Source organism: Zonotrichia leucophrys, chromosome Z, assembly GCF_028769735.1.
Source record: "Zonotrichia leucophrys gambelii isolate GWCS_2022_RI chromosome Z, RI_Zleu_2.0, whole genome shotgun sequence".
NCBI lineage: Eukaryota > Metazoa > Chordata > Aves > Passeriformes > Passerellidae > Zonotrichia > Zonotrichia leucophrys.
The window spans coordinates 21247783-21275599 of record NC_088200.1 but is presented as its reverse complement, the minus strand read 5'-3'; the positions used below and the strand labels follow the sequence as shown (position 1 = coordinate 21275599).

Sequence of the window (27817 nt, the reverse complement as noted above, 5' to 3'; positions counted from 1 at the left end):
TCATAATTTAATTGCATTTTGGAGCCAAAGAGGAAAGCACAAAATCTGCAGGTGTCTAATTGTGAGTGTTGTGGAAAAAATCTCATGAGGTACAAGTACCGTTCTTCAGGAATGGCTGTTAAGTGTAGCCAGCCCTCACCATCAAAAGTAAGTTATAAAGGCATATACAAAAGTGAAAAATTGAAACAAAATATCTGGAAGTTGAAAAATTAAAGCTGTGTAAAAGCTAGGTTTAAATCACCACTGACAGATTCCCAAGTAAGGACACAGAACCCTCTAGGTGAAACTAGTAAAGGAAACTAGTAAAAGTAATAAAACAGCTTTTAGGATGAGAATAGAAGCGAGTATAAGTAGAGTTGTAAAGAATAATAATAAAAGAGAGCTGATAAGGTCAGTAGATGAATTGCAGCTAAAATGAATACCAAGGTCAAATGAGAAAAACTAGCATAATTAATTCCAATACTACTTGTCCAATTTCCACACACTTAACTATCCTAAACAGGATATAATTCTGAGCAGCTGTCTGAAATTTGTCATATTAACAGAGGAGACCTGAGGACAAGTTAATATATTGTACAATAAACAAATTCCAGGATGAGATTTTTTTTAAACCTAGGATTCTATAGGAAATCAAACATGAAGCTGCAGAACAGCCCATTTATGTTTAACTTAGTGCTGAAGAAATAATAATAATAATAATAATAATAATAATAATGAAAATTAGTACAAGTTTATTTTTAAAAAATCCAGAACTCATTGCAGGAGTCAGAGATCGCATGGAGAAGAAAAATCTTGTCAGTAAAAGAGTACAGATATTTCCAGTGAACTGTCAACAAACAGATGCTTTTTAAAAGTACAGGAGAAGGTACTCTCCTTTAAAGTTAATTGGTTAGAAGGGGAGAAAGGTGTTCATATTTCACAGATGAAATAAACTGTTACCAGGTAAATGCTGCTAAGAGCTGACACAGCTGTAAGCAAAAGGAAAAAAGGAATTAATACAAGCTAACAAACTTCTCTGGTTTTTTTCTAAAATTATTTGGGATAGTTAAATCTAAAGGTGATTATGATGACTGGGGAAATTATTTATTCATGCTGAATAACTGGATGATTAAATGACAGGATATTCAATTCTGGTAAATATGAAATTATGGGGAAGATAACTCACTCTGTAAACACAACAGTGGCCTCTAAATTACAACTCAGGAAAGAGCTTGGAGTGATTGTGAGTAGTTCTCTGAGAACATCAGTGAGTGCTCAATGGCAGTCAAAAACCCTCAAAGCAAATAGGATGTTAGGAATTACGAGGTATCGAGAACAAAACAGAAAAACATCGTCATTCCACTCATTATATGGGCCCTCATGTTAAACACTGCATGAAGTCTGGACACCATATCAAAAAGGATATGAAGAATTAAAAAGAAATACAGAGGAGGATTGCAAGGATGATCACAGGCGTGAAATTCTTTTCAGACAAAGAAAGATTAAACAAAGATTCTTTAGCTTGGAAAATAGATGGCTGAGGAAGGAATATGACAAATCTATAAAATCATGAAAGGTGAAGGGAAGATGAATAGGAAATGGGTTTTTGCTTTTTTCATAATAGAGAACCTAAGGGGCATCAAGTTTAAATTATCAGGCAGGAGATCTCTACTGAAAGAGACAGTATTATTTCATATATGTCCCAATTATATTGTGGAACTCATTGCCACAGAGTACTACCAAGGAGAGAGGCATAAATGCAGTCCAAAAAACCATTTGACAATATTAAGGTGGGATAGGTGCCTTGAACTGTTTAACGTGCATGCCCAGTTATATAAACTGTGGCTTCAAGGTTCCAAAGTTACCAGCTGTCAAAGCCAGGCAAGAATCACTCTGTAACCACTGTTTTTACTGTTTCTCTATGCAATCTGCCAGTTGTAGAAACAGGACCCTGGACCTTGGTCTGACCAAGATGGCTCATATGTGTGTGTATATACACACACACACACACACATATATATATACACACACAACTTTTTTATGTGCATATTTTTGAGATGAATACAAAAAACTTTTTTCTTTAATTTCATCACAGGTGATCAGAAAGTTGTTGTATTGGTTTTCCTTTTTCTGTGAGCTCATAATGAAGCTGGCAGTCCTGTGTTTTTGAGTATTTGAAAAGTGTTTCAGGACTCTGTTAGGTGGAGTGGGCTTTTTGCCAGCATGATTTTAGTAGGGAATGGAAATGTTAGTTTCAAAGGTTTAGCATGATGGCGTTTTATCTTCCGTAATTTCAACTTTGTGTGTAAAGTCCAACTTGCTGTCATTGTTTTGCTTTCTTAGGTGGCAACTTCAGTTTGGGATACAAAAATTAATTAATTTGGTGTCAGATACAAAAGTAAGAACAGTTGGCAGATCAGGAGACCTTGCCCATTGTTGTATTATGCCAGCATCTTCGACTGAACAATTCTGAACATTTTTTCCTACACAGAGAGGCCAAGATCCATGTTGAACTATTGTTACTGTAAAGCACTGTACTTCTAATAATGTTCAACAAGTACTACTGGACATGAACATTTTAATAAAAAGTCTCATATTAAGGGAGAGGCCATTCAGTTACTGCTTCTAAAGTTTTATTTTGCTCTCCATTGAAGGTTATGTTAGTAGTAAAAAGAAGATGGCAATTTTTTTAGCCAGATGGAGTATTTGTATTTCTCTAGTTTTAGTGGCATAATCAGTGATTGATCTTTGCTCTTCTTTAGCTGTTGAGGGCAAGTGGAGTGTGCTTCTAAATTAACTGCATCTTTAACAGCTTCTGGGGAAGCCTGAGATGAAGTTTAAATAATTAGTAACATGTAGTGGTCTTAAGCCTGGCTGGAAATTAAGCACCATGCAGCTGCTTGCTCAACCCTCCTTTTGCTTCTCTGAACACCAGTGGAATGGGGAGGAGAATCAAAATAAAACTTGTTAGCTGAGATAAAAACAGTTTAATAACCTAAAGTGACGTAAAATACTGTGATAATGGTAAATGATAAAAATAACACACAAAAAAAAAGTGATGTGCAATGCCAGATGCCAGACTCCAGATTCCCGAACCGAGATTGGCCATGCTTCTAGGTAACTCCCCCTAGTTTACATTTTATATCCTGGGCATGGTATTCTGGGGTGTGGAATATTCCTTTGCCAGTTCAGGGCACCTGTCCCAGCTGTGCTCCCTCCAAGTTTATTTTGCATACCTTTTCACTAGCAGAGCATGAGACAAGGAAAGGGAGGTCCTTGATTTTGGATAAACACAACTTAGCAGAAAACCAAAATATCAGTGTTATACCTAAGTGTTATCAATACCATTCTTGTTCTGATGCCAAAACACTGCATTTTATCAGCTACTGAGAAGAAATTCACTCTATCCTAGCTGAAAACAGAACACATGTTTAGTTGGCAATGGCACCGAAATGTCTCACTTCATAGAATCTTCTCAGTTATCAGTGCTTTCCACTTTCACTTCAATAGGTAAAAGTTCACAGAAGAATTATTTCTTAGTTTTACATTTTAGATTGAAAAATTCTAAATCAGGATTCTCAATACTGTGAAGACTTTAACTAAAGCAAGTTAGTGAGGTTTATGGTGAAACACACAGAACTTTTCATCTTGGGAAGCAAATGAGCAGATTTTTCTCTCCATCAGCTGCTCACAATTCTCACAATCTTTTTTGAGTCTTATCAGTTTCAATTCCACTTATTTGCCATGTTCTTCCTCCAGCTACAGTTTATACCTACTTTGTAGGCTCAAGGCTCATAATTTTTGTCATGTTTCTCAACTGAAATAAGAAAAATACTTAGTAAGAAAAATAATTGTGGAAGAAAAGTACTTATGGATTTTCTTCCCTTTTCAACATTCAATCTTATAAAACTCCAATATATAGAATAAAGACTCCTGCTCCTGGAACCTTGTCAGCTCTCATAGATCTTGGGTTAGTAAAGGCTAATTGCTGATGTCGTAGCGTGGATGACAATAAGAGTAGATTTCAAGCGTCTGTATATTCACAGCAGCTGTGCATAATACTAATTAGTGTGCTGCTGAAATATTTTATTGACTGGTACTACTGTGTAGGGGAAAACTCATTTGAGACAGAAATCATACGGAAAAAGGCAGTTCACTGTTTAAAAACATTAAGAATCTCATAATATATGTAGAGATCTTACCATGGCTGCCTACATTCATAAATTTTAAGGAATTATTATGCATTGAGAAAAAAGTCGAAGAAAAAGAAAATTAAACTGTAGTTTTAAACAGTAAATTATCATTATAATTTAGATAGGTTTGGCATGCCTAGCTATTATTACTGGAATTATTTTCACCTGTAAATAATAATGTTGAATGAAATTGTTAAACTAATCTAAAAAACATTTTCCTGTATTTATTCACTTTAGATTTAAGTGACCAGAAATCAGTGACATTGAGTAGGTCCAGAAGAACAAGTGGCTAATAATTGTAAAGTATTTTATGTGGCCTCCATGTGTCTGGCATTAAATGGTGCTCCATGTTGATCTGTCAGTTAAGTAAGATTGTGTATAGGAGTGATATTTACATGCATTCTTTAGTGAAAGCTGGATCTAATAAATTACTGCTGTTTGAAGGTAAATTAGCTCAACAAAAAGTCTCTAACTATGTTTAGTTTTGGGAAAAGACTTAAAATTATTTTTTATGATCTTGGTAGATATTTTTTGCTGTTTTTTAAAATTAACTTATTTGCAGAAATGGTAACTAGCTATATCTTCTAGTACATATGACCACTAAGTGCTGTTAATTCCTATATACTACAATATAAACTTTGGCGCTTATAATATAAGCGATATAAGTGCTAAAACCTACTAAACTAAACCTATTAGTCTGAAATGCAAAATTCACTTTTTTCTTCCCCAAGTATAGTGTTGTAAATATTCACTTTGTGGGTAGAAGTCAATTACATATTGCCAGGTACTATCTGAGATTCAGTGTTGGCTGACTTTTTACCTGATCTGTTTCACCTTTTAAGGTGTCAATACTGCTATTTCAGAAGCAGCAGCATGATCTGACTGTAGCCCCAGTGTTTTCAATAGAACATACTCTTTATCATATTCTCTATTTTTGCACAGTGTGAGAGAAAGTGAGTGCATTTCCTGTGCAAACCCTGAGGCATGTGAGATGTTACTTTATTTTGGAGCAGGGGAATAAGGTCTTCAGTGTGATGGCAAATACTGAAGAGAGACATGACTATTCTTTCATTTGCAAATTTATTTTGTTTAAGTGGCCTCACTGACTTCATTTAAAATAACGTTTTGTTGGGTTTACATTAAAAAAGTCTGAAGATGCATGCAGAATTAATTTTTCCTACTATAAGGGTAGTTAAGAATACATACCCATATATATGAGAAAAAACTACCAAAACTAATCCAAATAGCCAATTCCTTCTTTCTCGACATGGGGATCATAACCTGATCTGTGTTTCTTCTCTGTTACAGAGTGTTCCTAGCAGCTGGACAGTTTTAGGCTGGGGTGGAGGGGTGTGGAGTATAGTAGGAGGGGGAGATGTGCCTGTTTTGTTCTTTCTGTTCTGTGTATTCATATAGTAGAAGGAGAAGAAGCAGGTTTGAGAACATGAGGATTTGTTTTGCCCTCATGGTGTTTACATCAGGACAGTTCTTTTGTCTTGAGACAGGGTTGCTAAACCAAGTGTAAAAACTTTAGTTTGTATTGAACAAAAAGTGCTGCTTTATTCTCTTTAAAGACAAAATGTACTATCAGATTGCAATTTGCTGAATATCAAGGCTAATTGTTGGTCTCTTCCTACCGCAAAGCAGCTAAGCATTGACCCTGGTACAGAGGACTATTAATGAAGCTATTATTTAGAACCAAATGGGATTTGTATATTTTAATGGACCTGTCCTATTAAATTTGTAACAGACAAATTTACAGTACTGGTTCCTATATGTAGCTTATGAAGTATGTATGTTGAGGTGGCTGATTTGGAGCTCTCCAGGCTTTATTTTCTTTTTCTTACTATGTAAGAACTTTTTGTTGCTTCAGGCATATCAGAGGTGAGAAATCACTTACTCCCTTCCTTCTTGCCACCCCCAATTGCTCATTTATGGACTTTCTTCCTTTCCTATAATTTTTGTAAACAACTGATGTTTCAAAGCTTTAGCACACCTTTTACCCCTTTTCTTAATTTTAAATGTCCCTTGGATTGCTGTTCTAAAATTTGGTATGTTTATGTATTTCAAAGTTATGTTGCATATTTTGCTTTATTTTTATTTAGTCCTGGGCACACATGCATTGAAATGGTTGTTTAATGGTGAATGTTTTTATATAAATTTGGTAGATAACTTTGTAACTAACAGTTTTCTTTCAAAGAATTATATTGATGCATTAAAATGTGTGTTGTCTGTAATTGCAGGTTGATGCAATTGAGACTGAACCAAAGAGCTTTATCTTTATGAGTGAAGATGCATTAGTAAATCCTGACAAGCTGTTGGTCCTAATTCATGGTAATGGTGTTGTCAGAGCTGGTCAGTGGGCTAGGAGACTTATAATTAATGAAGATCTGGACAGTGGGACACAGATACCATACATAAAGAGAGCTATTGAGGTAAGTGAAAGTTCAAGATGCAAATGCGTGTGTGCATGTGCATGAAGAACTGTGAACCTGTGGTGTTTTAATTTTTTAATCAGTATTCTATATGTTACTGTGTGATCATTGTATTTGTGATGGGAATTTGTTGGAACTTTCTTCTGGTGGAACCAAGTTCCTGTCTTGCAGTAAAATAAAATTTAGTTGCATGTCGTTGCTGTGTTGGGCATGCCATGTAGTTTAATATGGCAGATACTATGACAAGAGTCCTTAGTAGGTGATGCAATGCAGCAGAAGGCAATACAGAAATTTGTTATAATTTAGATTGTTTTCTTTTATATTTAATTTAATTTGTACATATTATTGCTCAATGACTGCTGTAATCTAATGGTAACATGAGCTTTCATGATAGCACGCAGTGTTTTTACTGGGCTTGTACTGAATTTATTGAAGATACTGTCTTTTTCAGAGTTGCACTAAATACTAGCTCATTCTGGTATTTACTTATCAATATTTGACAATTGAAGACATTCACATGTTGTTGACACTATTTTGTTAAATCTATTTGAGAGACAGTGGACAGTTTGTGTTATGTTTTTGTCATTGGAACATTGCAGGAGTAATTAATCATATGTGCCCTACTGCCTAAAGGAAACTTACTTAGTAGTAAACATTAGAAGAGTTTTTTTAGGACTCATTGTTTGTATTATATTTGCCAAGTTAAGCTAATATTCTTCTCTAAATATCAGTGTTGTCATTGTTACTGTTACATATTTTGCTAAGTGATTAATTTTTGTGGTTGATGGATAATTTTTGCAGCTGTCTTTGAAGTATTCAGGATTAAAAATGGTGCTTTTTTCAATAAAACAAAGAAAGACAACATATAAAAACATTAGGCCATTAAGTTATTTTTTGTTTGTTTCACTCACTGTCAAAGCACCAGACTATACTTCATGAGAAAAAGAAACCTAGCCCTGTGAAAGTGAGGCTTATCTTTTCCTAACATTGTTTTTCATTAATTTAAATCAAGATTCAGATAGAGACAGAGCAAAAAGTACCTCAGGATTATTGGGTGCAGTACAATAGATCCAGTATGGTAGGTCCAGTATGGGACTTCTAGTGCTGGTTCCAAAACATTTCCCAAGAAATCCAAATAGCTATAGCTACTTCAGTTTTTGTGCAGTGCTTACATGTTTGCGTTTTTGTTCGTTCTTAGAGGTGCTGCTGTCTTGGGCAAAATGAGAGACCGAGTATTTCAAACTGGGATACTAACACTTATTTAACAGATCATTTTAAAGCGTCATTTCTAGTTGAGGAGATTTTTTTTCTCTTTTGTTATTTTTATTTATTTTGTGCAGTGATGTGTGCCAGTATGACAGAGATCAAACCTCTGTTTTCTCAAATGGCTGTTATACTTAAAACCAGACTATTTATCTCCACATTTTGAATGCTTCTTTAAAAAACAATACAAGATAAGTCCCAGTTGTTGGGTGAGAAAATGTTTTTACAAAAATGTAATAATTGAATAACAATGGTATGTCAAACTTTGTGCTCTTATCTTTGAGTTTTTCCTTAATATGGTTTTTAAATTTGTAGTTCTCTTTAGTTCAGTAATTCCAGTTACTGTAAAACTTACTGTCCCTTTTTGTGCACCTTAAAATTCTGATAAGTGTACTGCATGTTTAGGACACATACTATTTACAGTGACTTTTTTGTAATCAGTTATGTTAAGTCAAATTCAGTTATGTCATTAAATGTGTTGCTATCGTTTTGTATCCTGTAATCCCTGTACAAGGAATTGGTTGTGTGTCTGGTTAGATAAGGCAATATTTTATGGAAGTTGGACCCCACTGAAAGTATTTAGAATCATTTGGTTTTGACTAAAAAGTGAGTACATATATAGATACCAGCTGGGGTATCTGTGTCAGCTTCAGACACAGATCATATAAATTACATTTCTAAATGCAGAAAGAGGTAGAGTGTAGAGGCAGGTAGAGTGTAAGACTCCATATGATAAAACTAATGGTAAAAATTGCATCCATTTCTGGTATTCAGTCCTGTAGTTGATTTAGTCATGTCACTTACGAAATGCAAATAACTAGCCTAGATGGTAAATAGCCTGAATGAAAATTGTGCTAATCCCTCATGCAACATTATTTGAAGGAGGGAATTATTTTCATAGATCTTTCTGTGTTTCTTCTAAGGAGAGGTCTCATTCTTGAATGAAGCCAGCAGACCTTACCAAAGCATCAGTGCTGGTGACAAGAGAGCATGGATTTTTTTTTTTTTTCTAATAGACTTTTGTGAATTTGAAGTGGATAATGATATGTAGGATTTGAAAATTCCCATGATCTAATGTGACTTAGCAACACATGCAGGCATTGCAGCCAGCTTAAAACATTTGCTGAAGATAAGGTTCTAATTAAAAAAATTAAAATTGAGAATTACAGAAGTAGTGCTTGAATGTCCTATGTGCAGGAGCTAATTCAGAAATACCTGCTTTTCAAAAACAAAAAATGCACACAAGCAAAAATCCACCCTCTAAGTAGGCCAAACCTCACAACTTTTCTGCTTTTTTCTTTGCTTCTCTTCTCAGTTCAATTCTTAAAAAAAATGAAAACAGGGATGTAGCAGCTGGGGTTATCAGTGAGCAGCGGATTGAGGAGGATGAACTGATACTTCTAAACAGGAAGTTAAGGGAAGAGTAGAAACTATTTCTCTCTGATGCACACTTTTGAGGAAAAAAGAATTAAGAAACCTCACTTCTGAAGCATGTGTGGAGCAAGGGAGCAATGTATGGACTTAAAATTTTGTATTTTAAAATTCTGGTATTTTGGAATTCCTGCAAGTTACAGAGAAAAGATTCGAATAGAAAAATCCTGGTGGGAATTCAGGTAGCTAGAAATATGTTTTTCTTTTCATCTGTGCAATTCCTGTAGGTAATGCTTCTTGTTCCATGTTTTATATCTAGCCCTATTGTGTATATTCAATCTTTTGTGTTAGAGGTATTGTGACTAGTTGACAAGGGTTTATGTGAAGAGATAGCATTATTGTGTTAATTTGAAAATTCAAACTTGATAGTGTAAAAGAAATGTTGAAATATGAATGAATATGAAGAGAACAAATAAGCTACTAGATAGAGAACAGACTGTAGAAAAAGAAGGAGGGAGAAAACTGTACATAATGTGGAAAACACATTAAAATGTGGTAGGACAAAACCTGTTTTAGAAAAACAAGTATGAAGAAGAAAAATATGCTAGTAAGGCAGTGAGAATGTAACAAAAGCTAAATTAAAACAAATACTAACTAAAAAGATATTTAAAACAAAAGAGACTGTCAATGTCCTGTAAATACAGTACAAAAATACTGCATAGATTTGCTATTTTGTTAAAGTAGAAATTTTCTACTGAAACTTTCTGTCAAAACACTGATTTTTGACAGAAGCCGTTGTCTGATGCATGAGAGACTGAAGTTCAAGTCCCTCCTCCCTGGGAATGAGCGGACTATTCAATTTATAATGAGAATTCTGCTCTGAAGATATTCCACTTTTTATAAAAAAATAATTGTAAATTATATAAATAAATAAATGTAGATTAAAAGACTAATTTTAATCTGCCTGTAATATATTTGGCCTAAATGGCTTATCCAGGTTAGTACAGTGAGAGTCTTCTCAGATCAGTTATTGTTTAACCATGCATACAGTAACTGAAGTAGCGTCAGGAAAAGGTGATGAAAGACAGAGGCAAATTCTTTGATTTAATGATGAGGTCATATACTTGGGATGTCAAGAATGAAACATTTTATGGTCCTGGTTTAATAATGGCTGTTGAGGTGCTCCCTTGTTCACTTTGTTAGAGAAGGAGAAGCTGAAGTTGTTGTACTTAGAGAGGAGATTGTTCACTGATTGTTCACTGGAGAAGCAGAAACTCAGCTTGCCCTGGTTGGACATAGTGAAGAGTTTGGGAGTACTGCTGTCTTCGATACCTCTCCTCTAGGGAATAAAGAGGATATCAGCTTACTGCATAAGTACAGAGAAACACTGGGTGTTTTTTGAGTCTTTGAAAATTCACTACCTTTATTACCTGTGATAGCTGTGGTCGCAGAGATGCTAATAAAGTTCAACCACAGCAACTGTCACGTATTTATTAAAGAAAAATTAAAAGCCATCAAAGAATTGTTGCCTTATATAAAATTCAGTTATTAAGGTATCTTAGATACTTGTATTATTATTTAAAGGAGAATTGATACTTGACATATAGCTGGAAAATAGGTTCTTCAAAGAACCTGGATGAGTTTTTCAGAAGAAATAGAGCAGCACCTAAAAATCTAACTTTATATGAACAAGCAAAAAGCCAAATCTTTGCATCAGATGGGTGTTAGCTGTGGAAATGTTTCCTTAATAACTGGTAAAACATGGTTTTCAGCTTCAGTTGTCTGTTGTGTTTATCTTGCTCTTCATTTTTTTACAATCTCTGTTCTCTTTGGTCAAAATATTGTCATTCATTTGTACAAAACTGTCAGATTGGCAATATTTAGTAAGAATTGGTGAGGGTTATTACTTTTGTCAGCATGCAGTAATATGTCATTAGTTTTGTAAGGCAGTTGAATGGAACAACAAAATCGTTCAGTGTAACAGCAGTAAATTTTCCCACTATGAATTTTATGTGATTTAGTAGTCTTAATGGTTTGTAACTAGTATGAAAACACATACTCTTGTGTTTTCTCTTTCCACTTCATAAAAATCAGTCAGTTTCAGTAGTGGATATTTACATATTGTTGGCCAGAAATTATGTTAATTTTAAATTACACTACCAAAAATTATCACTGAAAAACTTTTCAGTCTGACTTCTAAGTATAGAATATCTTGTTAGACAAACATACTTTTTGGTTTGGTTTTACAGTTTATACAAACTTAGCATAGTATCAGTAACAAGGGCAAGTGACACTTTCTGGGGAAAAAAACCCAACTGATATTTCTCTGCAATTAGTTCTGCCACAGAATACTAATATTCATGTGCCTTTTATGTCTTCTATGTGTATTGTTGCAGAAGGATGTTAAAATACCTAGTGTATTTATTAATGGTCAGTTACAGTGCCAGAGCAATCATAATCTTTTTTGGGTTTTCTAATATATTACTGAACCATCGACTTTCACTAAAATGGGCAGTAATTTGCTATACTGTTTTATTTCAAATGCTACTTTTCTGACTGTGATATACTTGACGTATTCATTCTATTAGACCACAGAACTAATGTTGCTTGTCAAGTCCTGTTTAGCAGAGAAAACCTGTGTTTAAAACTCCTGCTTTTGTTGTAATTATACTAAGAAAACTTAAAAGTTTTTGGATGATCTTTTGAGATCTTTCTAAAAACATAAACACAAATCACAATGTATTATTGTGATCACAATGTAAATAATGAGTTGCATCTAATTGGTTTTAAATCCACCATATCCTGGAAATAAAATTTGAAAAGCACTATATTTAATTAATTCAAAAACATTTTTTGTAGGGTTAATAATCTCTCAAATTCTAGTCACCAAGCAGATAAGAGGGAAAGTTTGCACCGTTGAAAGCAATATAATTTGATCACAAAATACATAGTAATACATGATAAGCTGTATAGGAGTTAAAGTATTAAGTCAAAAAATCAAGAAAAGGTTAAAAGCTTAGACTAATACTGAGCTGACAGGGTATATAAACCCACACCAACCCCCATGCCAACAGAGGAAAACAATGAGATGACAGCTCTACTGTTTGGAGAGGGGTTGCTAACGACAGCTTATTCCTTTATGATTTCAGCTCTTGACAGAAGACAGGTCTGCTTGTTGCATCATGGCAGATGTATCATTACCTTCTGGCCCTGTCATGACTGAACTGGAAAAAAACCCCACACTTGAAATTCTAAAAGTCTCTTTGGAGTTTAGTGCATCCTTTTGCAGATACATTTGCCATTGTTTTATTAATTGTGTATATTACATTCTTACAGTTTTCTGGGCTACATAATTTGATAATGTAGAGATATTTAGAGATAGCTTTCTCTTCTTTTATTCTGCTGGTTGTTGTGTTTTAGACTCTAGTAGCACTTTGCATTATTTTACTTTTACTTTGTCACTGACCTAAGAAAATCACTGTTCAAGATAAGAATTGGATTAATGTGGCTTGAAATTATTTTTTTCTCCAGTAAAACTATTTCAGCCATTTTTTAATTGGATAAGTATTAGGTTAAGGACACACAGTGAAAATTTAAAATAGTTACCATCATTTTAAGAAAAAAGTTGAATATGAGTTGAAATTGCCTTTTTTATCATATGCATATTAGGATTCTTCCTTTCCACACCATGACTCTTCCCCCCCATTCAACTTGTTGGATACCCAACAGTGACTCTGGGGACTTAAAAAAGAGTAAGAAGGGGTGTGGATTTTTGAAAGTATGTCAAAAGCCTTGGGGTTTGGGTATGATCAGAATTTCAATAGAGGTTGAGATGAGTTTAAATGCATAGAAGGGGAACATAAAAATCTTGTTTAATTTCTGTCATGTTGTTCTTTTTTTAGTCACTCTGATGTCTTTTTCAAATCTGCTTTTCTCTCAAGCTTTGTGGTACTATATTCAAGATCTGGGCCTTTTCCTCTTTGTATTTCGTTTTAACTGCTGATCCCTTTTCTGTGGTGCTTCTGCCTTTAATATCAGCTGAAGCGGTCTGAATTGCTGAATCAAAGCCATTTTGGGAGAGAGACAGTGTTTAAGATTGTGCAGGGTGAGATTCTCTGGGTAGAAGGTAACACTTCCTGCAGTTATAATCAATGCACTTGACACTTTCAAAGGCAGGAGAAGCCATGACTTGCTCAGGGGTTAAACTTTTTAAATAACTTCCCTTGGGAAAAATGCCATCAATAAAATGGAATAATTAGTTGAAGATTCTTGAGTAGCCTAGGTTTGAAAAGAAAAGATTAGAGATAGGTCAGGTTTGCACTTCTACTGTATTTTCCTTCCTGTTTGTTTTTCAAACGATGAGATTTTGTTTGAATGTATGCAATATTACAGAATCAATCTGCTTGAAAAGTAATGTGATCTACTTAGGACAGTGCATTAATTTTGTAGTCTTATTGTCTATGTAATCTAATAACTGTAAGAACGGAGATTAAATTCCATAGAAAAATACAACTTCAGATTTGCTAGCTTTCTCATTTCCTACACACACGTTTATTCTGCAAGTAGTCATTTTAGCTAACAAAACATTTGCAACTTTGAGCCTTAATAAATAAGCTTAAATTGTAATATACATTCAGTAACTTTAGAATTTAGGTTAAATAGCATTATATGGACATTCTGTATATGTGATCATTAATTTCTAAAGAGATGAAGAGGTTTACACTGAAATTAAATTAATCTTGCTTTGCAATTATTGTGTTTAATAATTTCAGATCTTAGGAGAGATTTTTCGAGTTTTTAATGAAATTTTTTCATATAATCATTTTATTAAAGCAGCTGTTTTGAAAGGCAAAGCCTCTCTAAAAATGGTGCTTTCATACATAGTGAAGTATATACCTATTGTAAAAAATATCAATGAATAATGCATGAATGGCTTTGGAATAAAAGGTTCTTACTGTTCATTAATTATTTACTTATTTGAACTTTTTATTTTTCTAAAGGGAAATAAAATCACAGACAGTACTGTGCAACAGTAACTAAACAAGACTTTAGCAAGTACATAACCAATGTTTTTGAGAAGAACAGCATTGTATTTTCTCATAAGTTACATTGGAATGAGATATGTACCACCAGAATAGATTTTTGGTAGAGATTATTCTGCATACAGATTTGTTACAAAACATTAGCAAGAAAGTATAGACTAGTCTCACATCCATCAAGATACAAGTATTTCTGTGTGGTTTTGGGGAAATGCCTGTGGCAAGGTGGCTGTGGAACTGTGACTTTCTAATTGCTCCGAAATTGCAGTGGGGCCTTTTCTGTTTCTTTACAGATTTTCAATTTATTGTTTCTTTTAAATTCCTTGTATGTGTGTAATTTCAAAGATTGATGGGTAAACACATACTGGTATGATTGTACTTGGAAATGCAAAAATTATTTGTGGTGGTGGTAATTGTGTAGTTGTAATCCAGTGTTGTTTTGATTTCGAGAATTTGGGTCTGTGGAAGTGTCATAGCTTCATGGTTATCTCTGAGTACAGTACATACAAGTAACATCTAGTTTTAGCTGATCTGCTGTAGCGGATGTGTCTCTCATTTCAATGTGGGGGCATTAGTGCCTTCACAGAGCGGTATGATTTATGTTGGAAACTTTGCTGGGCTTTACTTTCATGTGTAATAAACTATGCAAATGTGCTTATCTGATCATGGAACAGAGATTTTCAAATACCTTTCATATGTTTTTTTGGCAACATTTTCTGTTCAGGTGATCTTATCAATGATAGTGTAAATATTAATTTTTGAGAGTGTCAGCGTGAATAAACCAAATCGTAGAATCATCAAGATTGAGGAAGACTTCTGGAATTATTGAGTCCAACTGCTTACCCAGCATTGCCAAGTCTACCATATTCCTCTATGCCACATCTACACATCTTATAAATGCCTTCAGGAGTTATGATACCACCACTATGCTCTACAGCCTGTGCCAGGGGTTGACAAACCTTTCTATGGACAAGAAAGATTTTTTTACCATACCCAATCTCAACTGTTCCTGGCATACCTTGAGGCCATATCCTCTCATCTGATCACTTGTTACCTGGGAGAAGAGACCAACCCCCACTTGGCTACACCCTTCTTTCAGGAAATTGTACAAACTGACAAGGTCTCCCCTGAGCCTCTTTTTCTCCTGGCTAAACACCCCAGCTCCCTCAGCTGCTCCTCAGACTTGTGCTTCAGATCCTTCTGTAGCTCTGTTGCCCTTGTCTGGACATGCTCCAGCACATCAACTTCTTTGAAGCATTAATTTTAAGAGGCATTATCTTTACTTATTAAGATTCCTCTCCTATAATAATTAATATTCCTCTCCTATAGTAATTATTCGTTGGTCTAATTTTTCATTGGTCTAATCTTAAGTGATTAGCTTCATTTTACTTTTTGAAAAAAGATCAGTAGCCAGCACTTCTGTTCTCATTCAGGAGAACGTTAGTTCAGGAATCAAAAATACAATCACAATTTTGAAATATTGTTTAAAGAAGTTAATTCACTATCATTTAAAAATATTTAATACCTATCTAAAAATATTAAAATTGTCTTTTGACTTTTTATATGTATACATGGCTGAACTGTCACCTAGAAAATCTTAATGTATTATAGCGTGTAAATTGTATTCTTATACCTATTATATTCTTATATACTATGGAAAGAGTGTGTCAGTATAAGTATGGTTTGTGTATGTGTTTAAATATTACAAAATATTGCCAATACTCTGTTGAGTTTTCAAATGAATCAGTACTTAAAAGACTTAACAGTTCAATGGTGAGATAAACACTTCCTCATTCATATAATAAAATGCATATTTAAATGAAATTACTCCTTATTTACTGTGCATTGAGCTGAAAGATACTAACTTTAATGCATGGGAATTCAAATAAAAAATTTATATGCTTTCTGTTTAACTACTTTAATACTGTTCTAATAATGCACATTGCTGCTCCAGGTAATAAGAAAATAGATATGACAAAGACTTTGTTATGCAAATTAGCACAGGATATTAACCTTTTGAAAATACAAAGATCTTTGGAATTATGTATGTCCCTTTTGATCAAAAACTTTTAAAAGTTTAATAATTCTGTTAAAACAAACTAAAACTATGGGTAATTGTCTTCTTTTCCGTAAAATGAACAAATTATAACATCAAAAACCTGAGAGTGAGGTATGTAGTAGGTCATTTACTGCTGCAGGCATTTTCTCTCCCTTCAGGATGTGCTTGTTTAGTTTCTCTCACTTTGTGCCTGTGGCACTCTATGGTGGAATTCAGACGTGTTCTTCCCCTTGAAGGAATCTCTAGGGTGATAGATAACTTATACAAAATTAATAAATAGTGTTGCCTTATTTTTACCCATCCCAGGCAATTTGTTTCCCTCTTGAGAAGAGTTGAGTTGCGCAAGACATGTTTATTAAAAAAATGTGTGTTTTTGCATAGAGTTAAACAGAGAAATTAGACATAATAGGGTGAATGTCATTAAGAAAATGGAATTACTCAATTTTCAGTGATTCCTTTATGGAAAAAAATGGAATGGTGAAAATCTCTAATATGTTGGTTAACCTTTATAAACCTAGAATTTGTAAACATGTCAAGGTATAGGAGGTTTTTGTATTTAGTTTTCTTTTTTAATTCTGAGCTTGTAAATTTAGTTTCCTTTCATCTCAGCAACATTCAAGGAGTAAACCTGTTTTGAGGCTATTCAGCTGGGTGATTATTTTTGGGAAAGACCAGCTGTACCATCTTGCGTATTCACAACCATTTGTTCTAGCATATTGCCGTGCTAATCCTCTTAGGAGAAGGAGAGATTGGCACAGATAGCTTAACCTTCTTTATTGTGTGCTACATTGCAGCCTCCTCCTCTGCCACGACAAAGGCAGTGAGACTTCAGATTGCTTTGGAGGGTAGAACAGATAGTGAATCTTGAGGGTAAATGTATGCTGGTATATGAGGGAAAACAACTTGGGGTTTTTTCCATTTTTTCACGGTTTTTTTTTTCTTTTTGGTAGTTGATGATTTTCATTGTCCTTTTAGCTGTGAAAGACAGAGTTGCACTTAATAGTGTAATAATGGTCTTACACTGTTGCTTACTTTTCAGTACTTGAAAAAATCCTAAGAAAATGTGACTTTATTAAATATTATCATTTATTGTAAAGTTTTCCTCCTAGGTGTTACCCACTGGCATTTTAAGCTTTCCTTAAGATTAGTTATACTTAGCTTGTAAGTAAATAGTCTTTCTTCTAAAAATGATTTGAAAAATATGGACAGAAAATATTCATGGTGCTTCAGTGCACAGGTGATTGAGTTTCTGCTGACCCTCGGTAGCTGAGCCTGTGTTTTGAATCCCAACTCTTCCTCCAGTGTTGAGGGTAATGTGATTGAGTCCTCTGGAATGAGTTCCTGAATGCTGATAGCAGGAGGCTTTACCATGAAGTGCAACAGCTACTCATGTGGAATATGCATCTTCCACATCACGCATGGTTGAGATCAGATACAGGATTTTCAAGACTTGACAGCCTTGGTTATGAACAGTGATATTTATACGGAATTTAGGACTATCTGAGTGCTAATATTCAACTGATAGATAGCAGCTGATGATAAAAATAAGTGACTCTGAGATTCCATTTTAATGCTACAGTGTTGTTATTGTCAAATCCTGAAAACAGCTATTACTGTAATTCATTAAAATAGCATTTATTTATTAATACCTCACAATGAATGAAACAACTGCTGTCTTTGATTATGCATTAGAAAAATGTAATCAATTTGATCTTTTCTGTTAATGTTGGCATTTTTCATTTTGTCTGTTGTATTTATATTCCCTGTGTTAGTCCAGTGTTTCTTTTTTGCTGCATTTTGAAACCTTTCTTAAAATAACACAATCCAGATATTTTTGACTCGGATTAACCCCCCATCCCATACTGTATGTCCACCTTCTCTACATATATTGGTTTGTGAGATTTTCAGTACATTTCATTTAATGTATTTCTCTAAAAATGGTTTCATGCAGATATGAAAAATTTCAGGGCAGGAGAGTAGTGGAAGTACAGCTGACTGAGCTGTTCAAATACCTTCCGTCTTAGATAAGTAAGAAATGCTTCAGTGTTCTTCTGTAGCATTTTTTTCTCTAATTTACATTTTTTCAATTTAAAAGCACTGCTTTCTCAAGTGCCTCTAGATGTATATATGTATGCAGGTTTATACATGTGTGTGTAAAGAAAGGTACAGTGCATCCTAATTGTCTAGTTAGTTGTAACTTTTCAGTTTTAAAAATTATAATATTAGATGTGGAGCACTCAGGAAAGATAATAGTTAATTTCTTATGTCTTTTGGATTTGGAAGCTGCATGTGCATTCTGTGTTTTTGGAAATGCTGATTGTATTTTACAGCAATGGAAAAGTACTGTTTCATGTTACTGTTTTCTTTGAGCCCAGTAATTTGTAATATATTATAAAGGAGGTGTATTAACTATTTCTCAAAGCCAATAAAGCTTCTAATGTCTTACAAGTTAACTTACTTTGTGATTTAGTTTGATACAGCTGCTGTATGTTGTGTTTCATCCTCTGGACATCCTTATAAGTAACTTTTAAGTAGCGAAGTCATAGAACTTGTAGAAATAGATAATAATTTTGTAAGACCTATAGATTCTTAGGAATGACAGTTGACAGTCTTTTAAAAGGTTTATAGAACCTGAACAAATATTTCTGCTGTGCTATGTCCTCAGTTACATGAAATCTGTCTATTCCTCTTATAGAACAGAGTACTGCAGCAGTGTCAAAATTATGATATATTTATTGTGGTAAATATTTACTGATATTCAGGATCCATATCTGTTGAAATACTACTCAAAAGTCTGGAGTTTTTAATGCAGTATCACCATAGGAAAAAAAAAAGAAGAAAATTCAAAGAGAAGGCTGCAGTTACCAATTTTACAAATATCTTGACAATCACGAGACGTTTATGCTAATAGTGACCTTGAAATGTACTCCCTTTAGTTTTTTGTTATGAAGCTGATGTTGAGGGACATCTGTATAAGCTGGTTTTAGCAGTAGACCTATTTTTAATCCTATTTTAATCAAAGTTCTGGCTTGTAAATGTGTGCAGACTATCAGCCCTGGGGAGTGGATCCCTGCAAACTGGTGCATGCACACAGGGGTGTTGAGAGCTCTTCTGGAGAAATGAAACTAGTAATACATACTGCTCTTTTTGGTAGTATTAAAATCCAGTTCAGCAACAGATTAAGCAGGAAGTTTGTCTTGCCATTTCTGATTTTTTGAACTAGCAAGACAAGGGTTCAAGCCTTCTAGGATTGAATAAAAAGGAGAATCCACTAGATTGGCTGTCAGAAATTTGAGGTGTAGAAAAGATAGTTATATGGCAGTTTAGTTTAACTTTTTTAAAGTTTTGGAATGGACTTTTTGCTTATTTGTTTTTTCCTCGCTATGATGTCTTAAAATAATTTTGAAAGATTTAGGCATGGTATGCCTCTTGGTATCATAAGTTCATGGAAGCTGATTACGGTTCTGTGACAGACTTCACATCAGTCCTCATGTACATTTTGTACATGCTCTGGGGTTGTTTGAAAATAGCTCCATCTTATATATGTCACATATGTTTGGTTTGGAAAATTAGATTTAAAAGTAATGCCAGAGGTAATAGTCTAATGAATGTTCAGGTAGCAGAAAAAAGCACTAAGAATTATAATGAAGAATATGTAATCAGACCTTGCATCTGTTTCACGATGTTCTGGCATACTATTTTGTGTGTAAGCCTTTACTGAAGTTTTTATGTAAATATGGTATTTTTTCAGCTTCCTGACTTTTTAACTGTTTTTTACTCTTTTGTATAGAGTAAAAAATTATGAGTGTACTTTGAATGATACAGCCTACTTTTCTGTGGAGCAGGGAAGGTCGTTAAATTTGTTTATTTCATTTTTTAATTAGTGCAATGTTTATCCACAATATCAGCTGCTAATTGAATAGTATTAATATTATTTATTTTAACTAGAATATTTTGTGTCAAGGATACTTCAGTCTGCAGTACTATGAAGTATTCTTATGAAATGGATTATGAGATAGCAGTAGCTTTTCAAACACTTCTCATTGTAGGCCTTTTCTCTGCCATTTTTTGAACTGCATATAAATCTTTATTGCTTGCAGTAGAACTCCTAGTTACTTGTTTGGGAAGTATCTCAGTACTGCTTCTGATTAAAAATTGTGTATGTTTGTTTATAGATATTTGTGAATGTCTATAAAATCAGCATTTTGGACTGAGAATGAAGTTGGACCATCACTGCTTTTGCCAGAAAGTGACTGACCAATTTTGGGGGTGTGGTCTTATTTTGTGTAGGTGTCTCTTACTTTTGTTTCTGGACATTCTAATAGTGGTTTAGTAATAAGTCCCCCAAGTTTCTGCCTTCCAATCCCTCTAGCCAGTTTCCTGACCTGTTTTGTATTGTAATATTTACATCCAAATGTACTAGCTTCCCTAGCACTCTTCTTGTGAATTTGTATTTAATAGCTTCATTCTACCTTGTATTCCTTTGTGCACATGGGCACACTGATTATGCAGCAGTATGACTTTCATATTTCTCATTTACTTGTCCAGACGTGAATGTAAGAAGTGGAAACCCTCATCTGCATAGCAAGCACTTATTTCATTAAGTCTTTGTACACTTCAGCTGCTAAAGGCTAAGACCTGTCTGCTGAGAATCCATATATTTTCAAAAGTTTGTAAGTTGGCCAAATGTGAGTAGTATCTTATGGGAATAGGAGGCCATTCCAGCCAGAATTTAAGCTCCTGATTAAAAGACACAGGTGCCATAAAGCGTTTTTTAGCAAAGTTCACTAGATTTTTGTAAGTGGGCAAACTGAGCTGTTCTGTTGTGACTTTCTCTTGAATACCGATTAATGGTTTACTGTGAAATTTTCAAATGAATTCAGCCTGAGGTAAAACCGGCTGTAAAATCAAGCTTAAGTTTGGTAGAGTTCTGAGTAAGTCAGAAGAAAGTAACTGGCATTTTGTGAGCCTTAAGGATAGACAGATTAAATGATTTCCAGCCATCATTCACTGCAGTACATGGGTTCCTTAATCACCAAGTTTGGAGACGAGCATCAAGAAATTCTACTTTTAACCATGAAAATTCTGAGTGAGATTCTCACTGTTTTTTGATCAGAAGCTTATGTCAATCTGTGGGTAACACAATTGAGCTCCTTTTATTTTCTGCTTTCCAAGTTCTGGATTTAATAAATCTGTTCCGGATTTTTTTTTTTTTTTTTGTACATTTTCTTACTTTTTTTAATTCCAGGTATGCATATATCTTGATATTCTATAGACTGAGAATTCCTGAAACACCCACAGGTCTGAGGATAGTAGCTAAGCATTAAAATGTGACATAAGAAGATGATCCTTGAAGTAGATGGATTGTTGATTCTGAGTTGAGGGTGACTTGTTCTTCAGCTGTGCAGTACCTCGTGCTATGACTTACCATTTGGGACATAACATTATGCAGTGCTTTCGCAAACTGATTGTGATCCACTTCTTGGATAATCTTAGCTGGGATCATATGAAACAAGATGTTCAGGTTCAGTTTGGACTCGCAACTCCTAGACTGTTCCAGAATTTTATCCTGAAATAGTTCAGTGCTGACCTATTTAGCCACAATGCCCAAAAAACGACGTCTCTTGTTTGAGGGACAATTAAAGCTATTACATTAAGTGATTATGGTGTGCTAATGGCATGGCAGTACATGCTTCTGGACCTCTCAAGTATAATGGGATTTACAAGCTACCAGCTATTATATACTGAGTGCTGTATGGATACTTGCAGACAGGGATGGTGAGGGCATTGTAATAAAGATCAGTAGGAAAGCAGACACCTTTCCTGCTGATAGGTGTAAAACCTTATAGCTGTCATGGGATACAAAGAAATATGAAGAATCAAGTTGCCAATGAAGTTGCTTCTCCAGATGCAAAAGTCAGTTGCTCAAATATAGGAGAAGTTAAAAACATTTGAAACCAAAGAGAGTATCTTTCACTCGTTAGAAAGTGTATGAATGGGCATGACTGCTATCCCTTGTATATGAGGAAAATACAGGACCGCATTTTGTTTGTAATACCAGTATAAAAGTAGAAGAAAGAGATAGTGTAAAGCGATAGAATAGCAGAGCCTAGGGAAAAGTCACTGGAAGAGGCCAAGAAATCCTTATTGGATCCTTAATCCTGTTTTGGGGAGAATTTAATGCAGCCTGTCCAGATGCAGAGTTGAAAGAAATGCTGTTCTTACCAGTGCAAACAGAAAGAATGTTAACAAGTGTGATCCTTGATTGACCAGCCAGCACTGAGAACTGTGCTGCCTACTTAGATGGCTTTGAGTGTTGCTACCAGTTGCTGGCATTGTTTGTTGGAATGAACAGGAAAAAAGACAGAGCTCTGGAGGGAGAAGAAGGGAGTTAAGAGGGGCTGTGTCCAGTTGGCTGAGTGTCATCAACAGACCCTGTAGACCCAGCAAGGAATTGTGTTTAGAAACTTTTGCAATACTTATTTTTTATGGGTGACATCCAAGCTTTAGATGTTGAAACAACTTCTTGAACTTGCAGCAGTCATAGTCTGTAAAGACAGAATCTATTATTGTTACATATATTGTAACAATGTTATATATTGTGCAGTAACAGGTGTGGGGAAAATTAATCCTTTTACACCAGTTATTCAGAAAATTTGTGACAAGCCTAAAAATGGCACTCCTCTCTCCTAGCATCCTGACCAATGTCCTAATGTTCACATTATTTTCAATATATTTAAAGAAAAACTGTGGGTGTTGTTAGGAACAATTTTTTATTATTATTTTGTTAATTTTTTATTATTTTGTTGGATTTTTTTGCATTTTCCTCTCAGGAATCTGTTCACCCCTCAGTAGTGTTATAGAGTCTTCTCCATTTCATGGAAAAGAACACTGAGTACTAATGATACCTGAAAAAATCTTCTGCTCTTTTTAAAGCAGAAGCTGAAATTTCTGGAGCGCATTATGAAAAACAATATGGAAAAATAAAATTTTCCAGTCAACTGGTCTTATGTCCTAGGATATTAATCTTACAACCAGACAAGATTGATTAAAAGTAGTACTATACTTTTTTGAATTTAGATAAAACTGTGAAATGGCTTTCCATCCATGAAGAACAGCGTCATCTTTTTGTCAAGGTAACCGCAAGTGTTTAGGGGACACTGAAACAGATCGGCATTGAAAGTGGAACAGTCGATTTGCAGGTGGCTATCTGCCATTCCTGTGAAATAGGGTAGCTCTGAAATGGTTTGAAGATTTGTAATGCCCCATTGTGTGAAAGAGTGTACATAGAGGTAACAGCAATAGTATTCAAAGGTTACTGAAGACCAAGACTGAAATTCTGTTTTTCTTTTACACTTTTATATGTGTAGTTTCTGGATATAGGTTTGCTTTAGTTTGTAGCCATTCATTTTTCGTGCTTTGATTTCATCCTTTATAAGTGATCTCTTGAATATTTTTTCTATTGCCCAGTGCTTAGCTAAAGATTTACTTTTTTTCAGAGACATAATATCTTATTGTTGAAAAATCTGCTTTTACAGGGGAATGAATACACTGTGGCACTGTTATATATTAAGGCAAACTGAAGATCAGCTGTAAAAAATAAACCATGCAAAATAAGAGTCTAGTCCTGCTGTATTTCATATCCAGCTACAGGCTATTCACTTTATGAAATAGTACAGTATGCATTTATAGTGCTTACTTTTGCATTGCAGTTCAACCAGCACTGTTTTAAGTTACTCCCTGAAAATTCCTAGTCATTCTTTGTGAATGATTGATACTAATAAAAACTAGTAAAACAGTCCTGAGTAACTTTTACAGAATTAAGAGATTACTTTTTCCCACTTAGGCTCAAAGAATTTGTCATTTACAATGGTTTTACATTCACATTATTGAAAAATAGTTTTTATTGTAAGTAATTTGGGGATACATTTTCATAAAGGAGTTACCAAAAAAATTACTAAGATAGTATGGTGAAAGCAAGACAAAACCTCAAACAAATAAATGAATACATTTAATGACTATTTTATTGACTCATTTTTGAAAGGTAAGAGCCTAAACTTTTATAGTTATCAACAGTGAGAAAATGAAGCATGCTGACAATTTCTGTATGCAAGGTTCATTGCAATATAACTGGAGCTTGCCCTCTTTTTTATTTTAACCATATCTTTCATGAGTGATTACAGACCAGGGGTGCACAGATAGAACTTGCAGATTTTCTTGTAAATGTGTGATGCACCAGTTCTCTGCAGTATAAGCATTATTTTTATTTCCATTTCTTCAGGGTTTTGTTTTAACTCTTTGACTTGCAACCCGTCACAGATGAAAAAGCACCTTCTAATAACTTCATTTGTCATAAAACCTAACATTAGTGTTGTAGTGGTTTGGGTTTGTTAATTTAAGATTTCTTTAATTTTAAGATTTTCTGGTTTAATGCTTTAAATAGAGTGTGTTAGGTTTCAGTGTTTACTAATTATTAATGTATTTATTTTGTGTTGTGCTATAGGGTTAGGATAAAGGTAAAGCAGGTTAATATTTTAAAAGGATATAAAGGGTTTTTTCATTGTTAACATGTTGTACTGGTTTAGGGCAAATTTGTTAAAGAATCTGCAAAGGAGGGCCCCTCCAGAAAGCGAAACCCACACGGCCCCTCCCCCCAACCGGTTCGGGAAAAAATTCCTTGGAGAGAGGTGGAAAGAACCTGTTTATTTGACTGGCCCCGCACCCCCCAGCACACAAAATGAACAATACCCGATGACACCGCTCTGAGAAAGATGGCAAAATCAGAAAGTCTCTTTCGGGGGTGGTTGCTCTGTTCTCAGTCCCTCCGGCGCTGGGCCAGCCGCTGCAGTCGAACCCTTGGTGTTCCCGGGTCCCAGTCTGGAGCAGGTTCGAGATGGTCACAGGAACAGGAGAGGAGAAACAGTCCAGGAAGCAATGTGGACTGTTTAGCTAGAACTAGCTAATAAGCAGAGGCAGAAAGCAGAGCAGAAGCAAGAGCAGAAAAAGAGAGCAAGCAAAAGCAGCAAGCCCAAGCTGGAAGTAAAAAAAACAGCTCTGTGTACCGCTTGTCTCTGTGTCCTGATAAGAGAAACCCAAACAAAACTTCCACTCTTCAGGGCCGGTCTTAAAGGCACAGAACAGATGAATGGGGATATACAAGCATCATAACGTCACCCCAGGACACATGTCTTTCACAGAAGCATATTTAGTTTCTCAGTAGTTTAATAAGTTACCAATTAAACAAAAAGTTTTATATAACTTCTATAAATTTCTTCTGATTATAAACTATAACAAGTGTATATGCAGCAGGTGCTAATACCAAATATTACAACTTTTGAGGAAATATTTTTCACCATTAAAGTCCATTGCTCTGATGTGTGAGGGTACATAAACTTCTGTTTTCCTGACATTTCTTGAAACACTGGGAGAATACTCCTTCCTGAAAAAAAATCTGGCCATGCAACCATGCAGAAACCTTCACCTTTCAAACCCTATACTTTTCTGGTATGTCACTTGTGCCCTGCACATAGGCCTTTAAAGTTTTGTTTGCCGCTGCACTGGCATAAATCTTACAAAGAGGAACAAATTTGCAGCAATTGAATTACTCTGGGGGTTTTTCTCATTTTTTTTTACTCAGAATTTGCTATTTGTGTTAGTTTGTGTCAATTAACTATTTAGCGGAAAAAGAGATTTTTCTTTTACTTGTTTGAGTTGTAATGTACTTGTTGTGAATTTTAGAATGAAAAATTAAGAAATCACATTTCAGTTTCCATGAGAAATGTTTCCACAAAATGTTACCAGTCTGGTATGTAGTATCTCTTGTGTTTGATTTACAGGTGCTTTTACTTAATTCACCTTGGTTGATTGCCTATTGTTTATCACTTTGGTCAAAAGCCTGTTCATGTACCATGAGTTTCAGTGCCCTTTTCCTGATGCAAAGGAGAGATTGTAGGGTAAATAAAAATCACTAGTGAGGGACAGTGTTGAAAAAAACCCTGTAAGTATGATTACAGAAATAAGCCATTGTTCACAAGAATATGTTGTATTCATTAGTTGCAAGGAGATAGGGATCTGGAGACTCAGTTCTCTCAAGCAATTTTGCATTTTTTTCCATGTTTATTCATTAAGACCTATGATGAGTGTTCCCAAGTGGCACAGACCCGCATGATCCTACCTTCCTTTAAGTGAAGGGCTGAAGTCATCAGTGGAATTCCAGCTCCTGAGAAATCATGTTGCCAGACAGTGTTTAGTCTCTCTCATCTTTTCACAAGTATTGCCTTATTATTTTTAGAAACTGAATGCCTGTTTCTGTAGGTTGTTAACTTATGATGTTGGTTTGTACTCAATTCATTCCTGCAGAGTTATGCTTAAGCTACATGCCTGTATTAACCATGGGGTTTGTGTGAACGTGTACCATGTGAGGTGCTTTGTCCTCTAGTTTATATGAGTATTTTAGTAAAAATTAATAATCCTTTCCTGAAGTTAAAATGTAGAGGCAAAGTGAGTTAAGCAATTTTTTTAACACTGGAGAAGTATCAAAGTCAAAAGTAGATTTCAAATAATTTTGCTCTGTTTAGATTACTTTACCCAGGTTCCCCCTCTAAATGCTGAATTTCTGTGTTTGCAAAGCATTGTTGGTTTTAATTTGCCTGTTGTACAGAGATGAAGAGTGTCAACCTAAGTGATAGGCAAGGCTGCTTTAGCTGTGGTTTTATCAGAAACTTATTTCTTGAGTATTAGAGTTTATCTCCTAGATTAGCCTCTATCTCCTTGTGCTATAGATTTATGGGTTAATAGGTATTCTAATCTAATCATGTTAATTATTTTATATAGTTGAATTATAAATTTCTTAATTTGTAATGTTTCTATGATTTGTAATTGCCACTGTTTGGAATTTTCTTAAACCCAGGCTATTTGTATTGAAAGGCCTTGCCCACAAGGTCAAACGCAGACGTTCCATTTTGTTTAGAAATAAGCTTTGCTAAACTTTAGTGTTGAACTGAAAAATGATGTCTTTGTGTGGGATTAACCTTCCCTCTTGGGGCTTTGCTGTCCCTGTAGCCTGGGACTGTTCATTGCTGTGGCACTCTCCTGATTTTTCCCTTGAGGAGGGTAGGTTGAGTTGTTCTTCTGTTGATCATTTTCTGTCTGGAGGCCTTTCCCACTCCCCTCAATTTTGTTTTACTGCTGAATGGGACTATGGTAATGCTTGGGCTTTGTCCCTCTCTCATTGTCTTTCTGACTAACGGATAGAAATGTCAGGCATAGAGAACGGCCCCAAACTGTGACCTCTGTAACATTCCCCTTCAGCTGATTGACGTTCAGGCAGCTGCTGAGAGAAATCCCCACCATTCAGAGGTTGGTGTACTTGCTGAACGAGTTCCCCAGTGTCAATCCTGTTAGCCCAATTGCCACATTCTGGGAATGGTGGCCTTTAAATGCTAGATTAAAGATTCTGCACCTGCCAATGATATGGTA

General features: G+C 34.9%; 1 protein-coding gene across 4 annotated transcripts in view; it reads left to right on the top strand.

Moving 5' to 3' along the window:
• Positions 1-27817, top strand: part of ARB2A (ARB2 cotranscriptional regulator A) — a 261591-nt gene that overhangs the window by 57180 nt on the left and 176594 nt on the right. For all 4 annotated transcript variants that reach the window (XM_064736334.1, XM_064736333.1, XM_064736332.1 and 1 more), the window contains one exon: positions 6416-6607. In XM_064736334.1, the coding sequence (XP_064592404.1) occupies positions 6416-6607 (192 nt within the window). The remainder of the gene's footprint in view (positions 1-6415; positions 6608-27817) is intronic.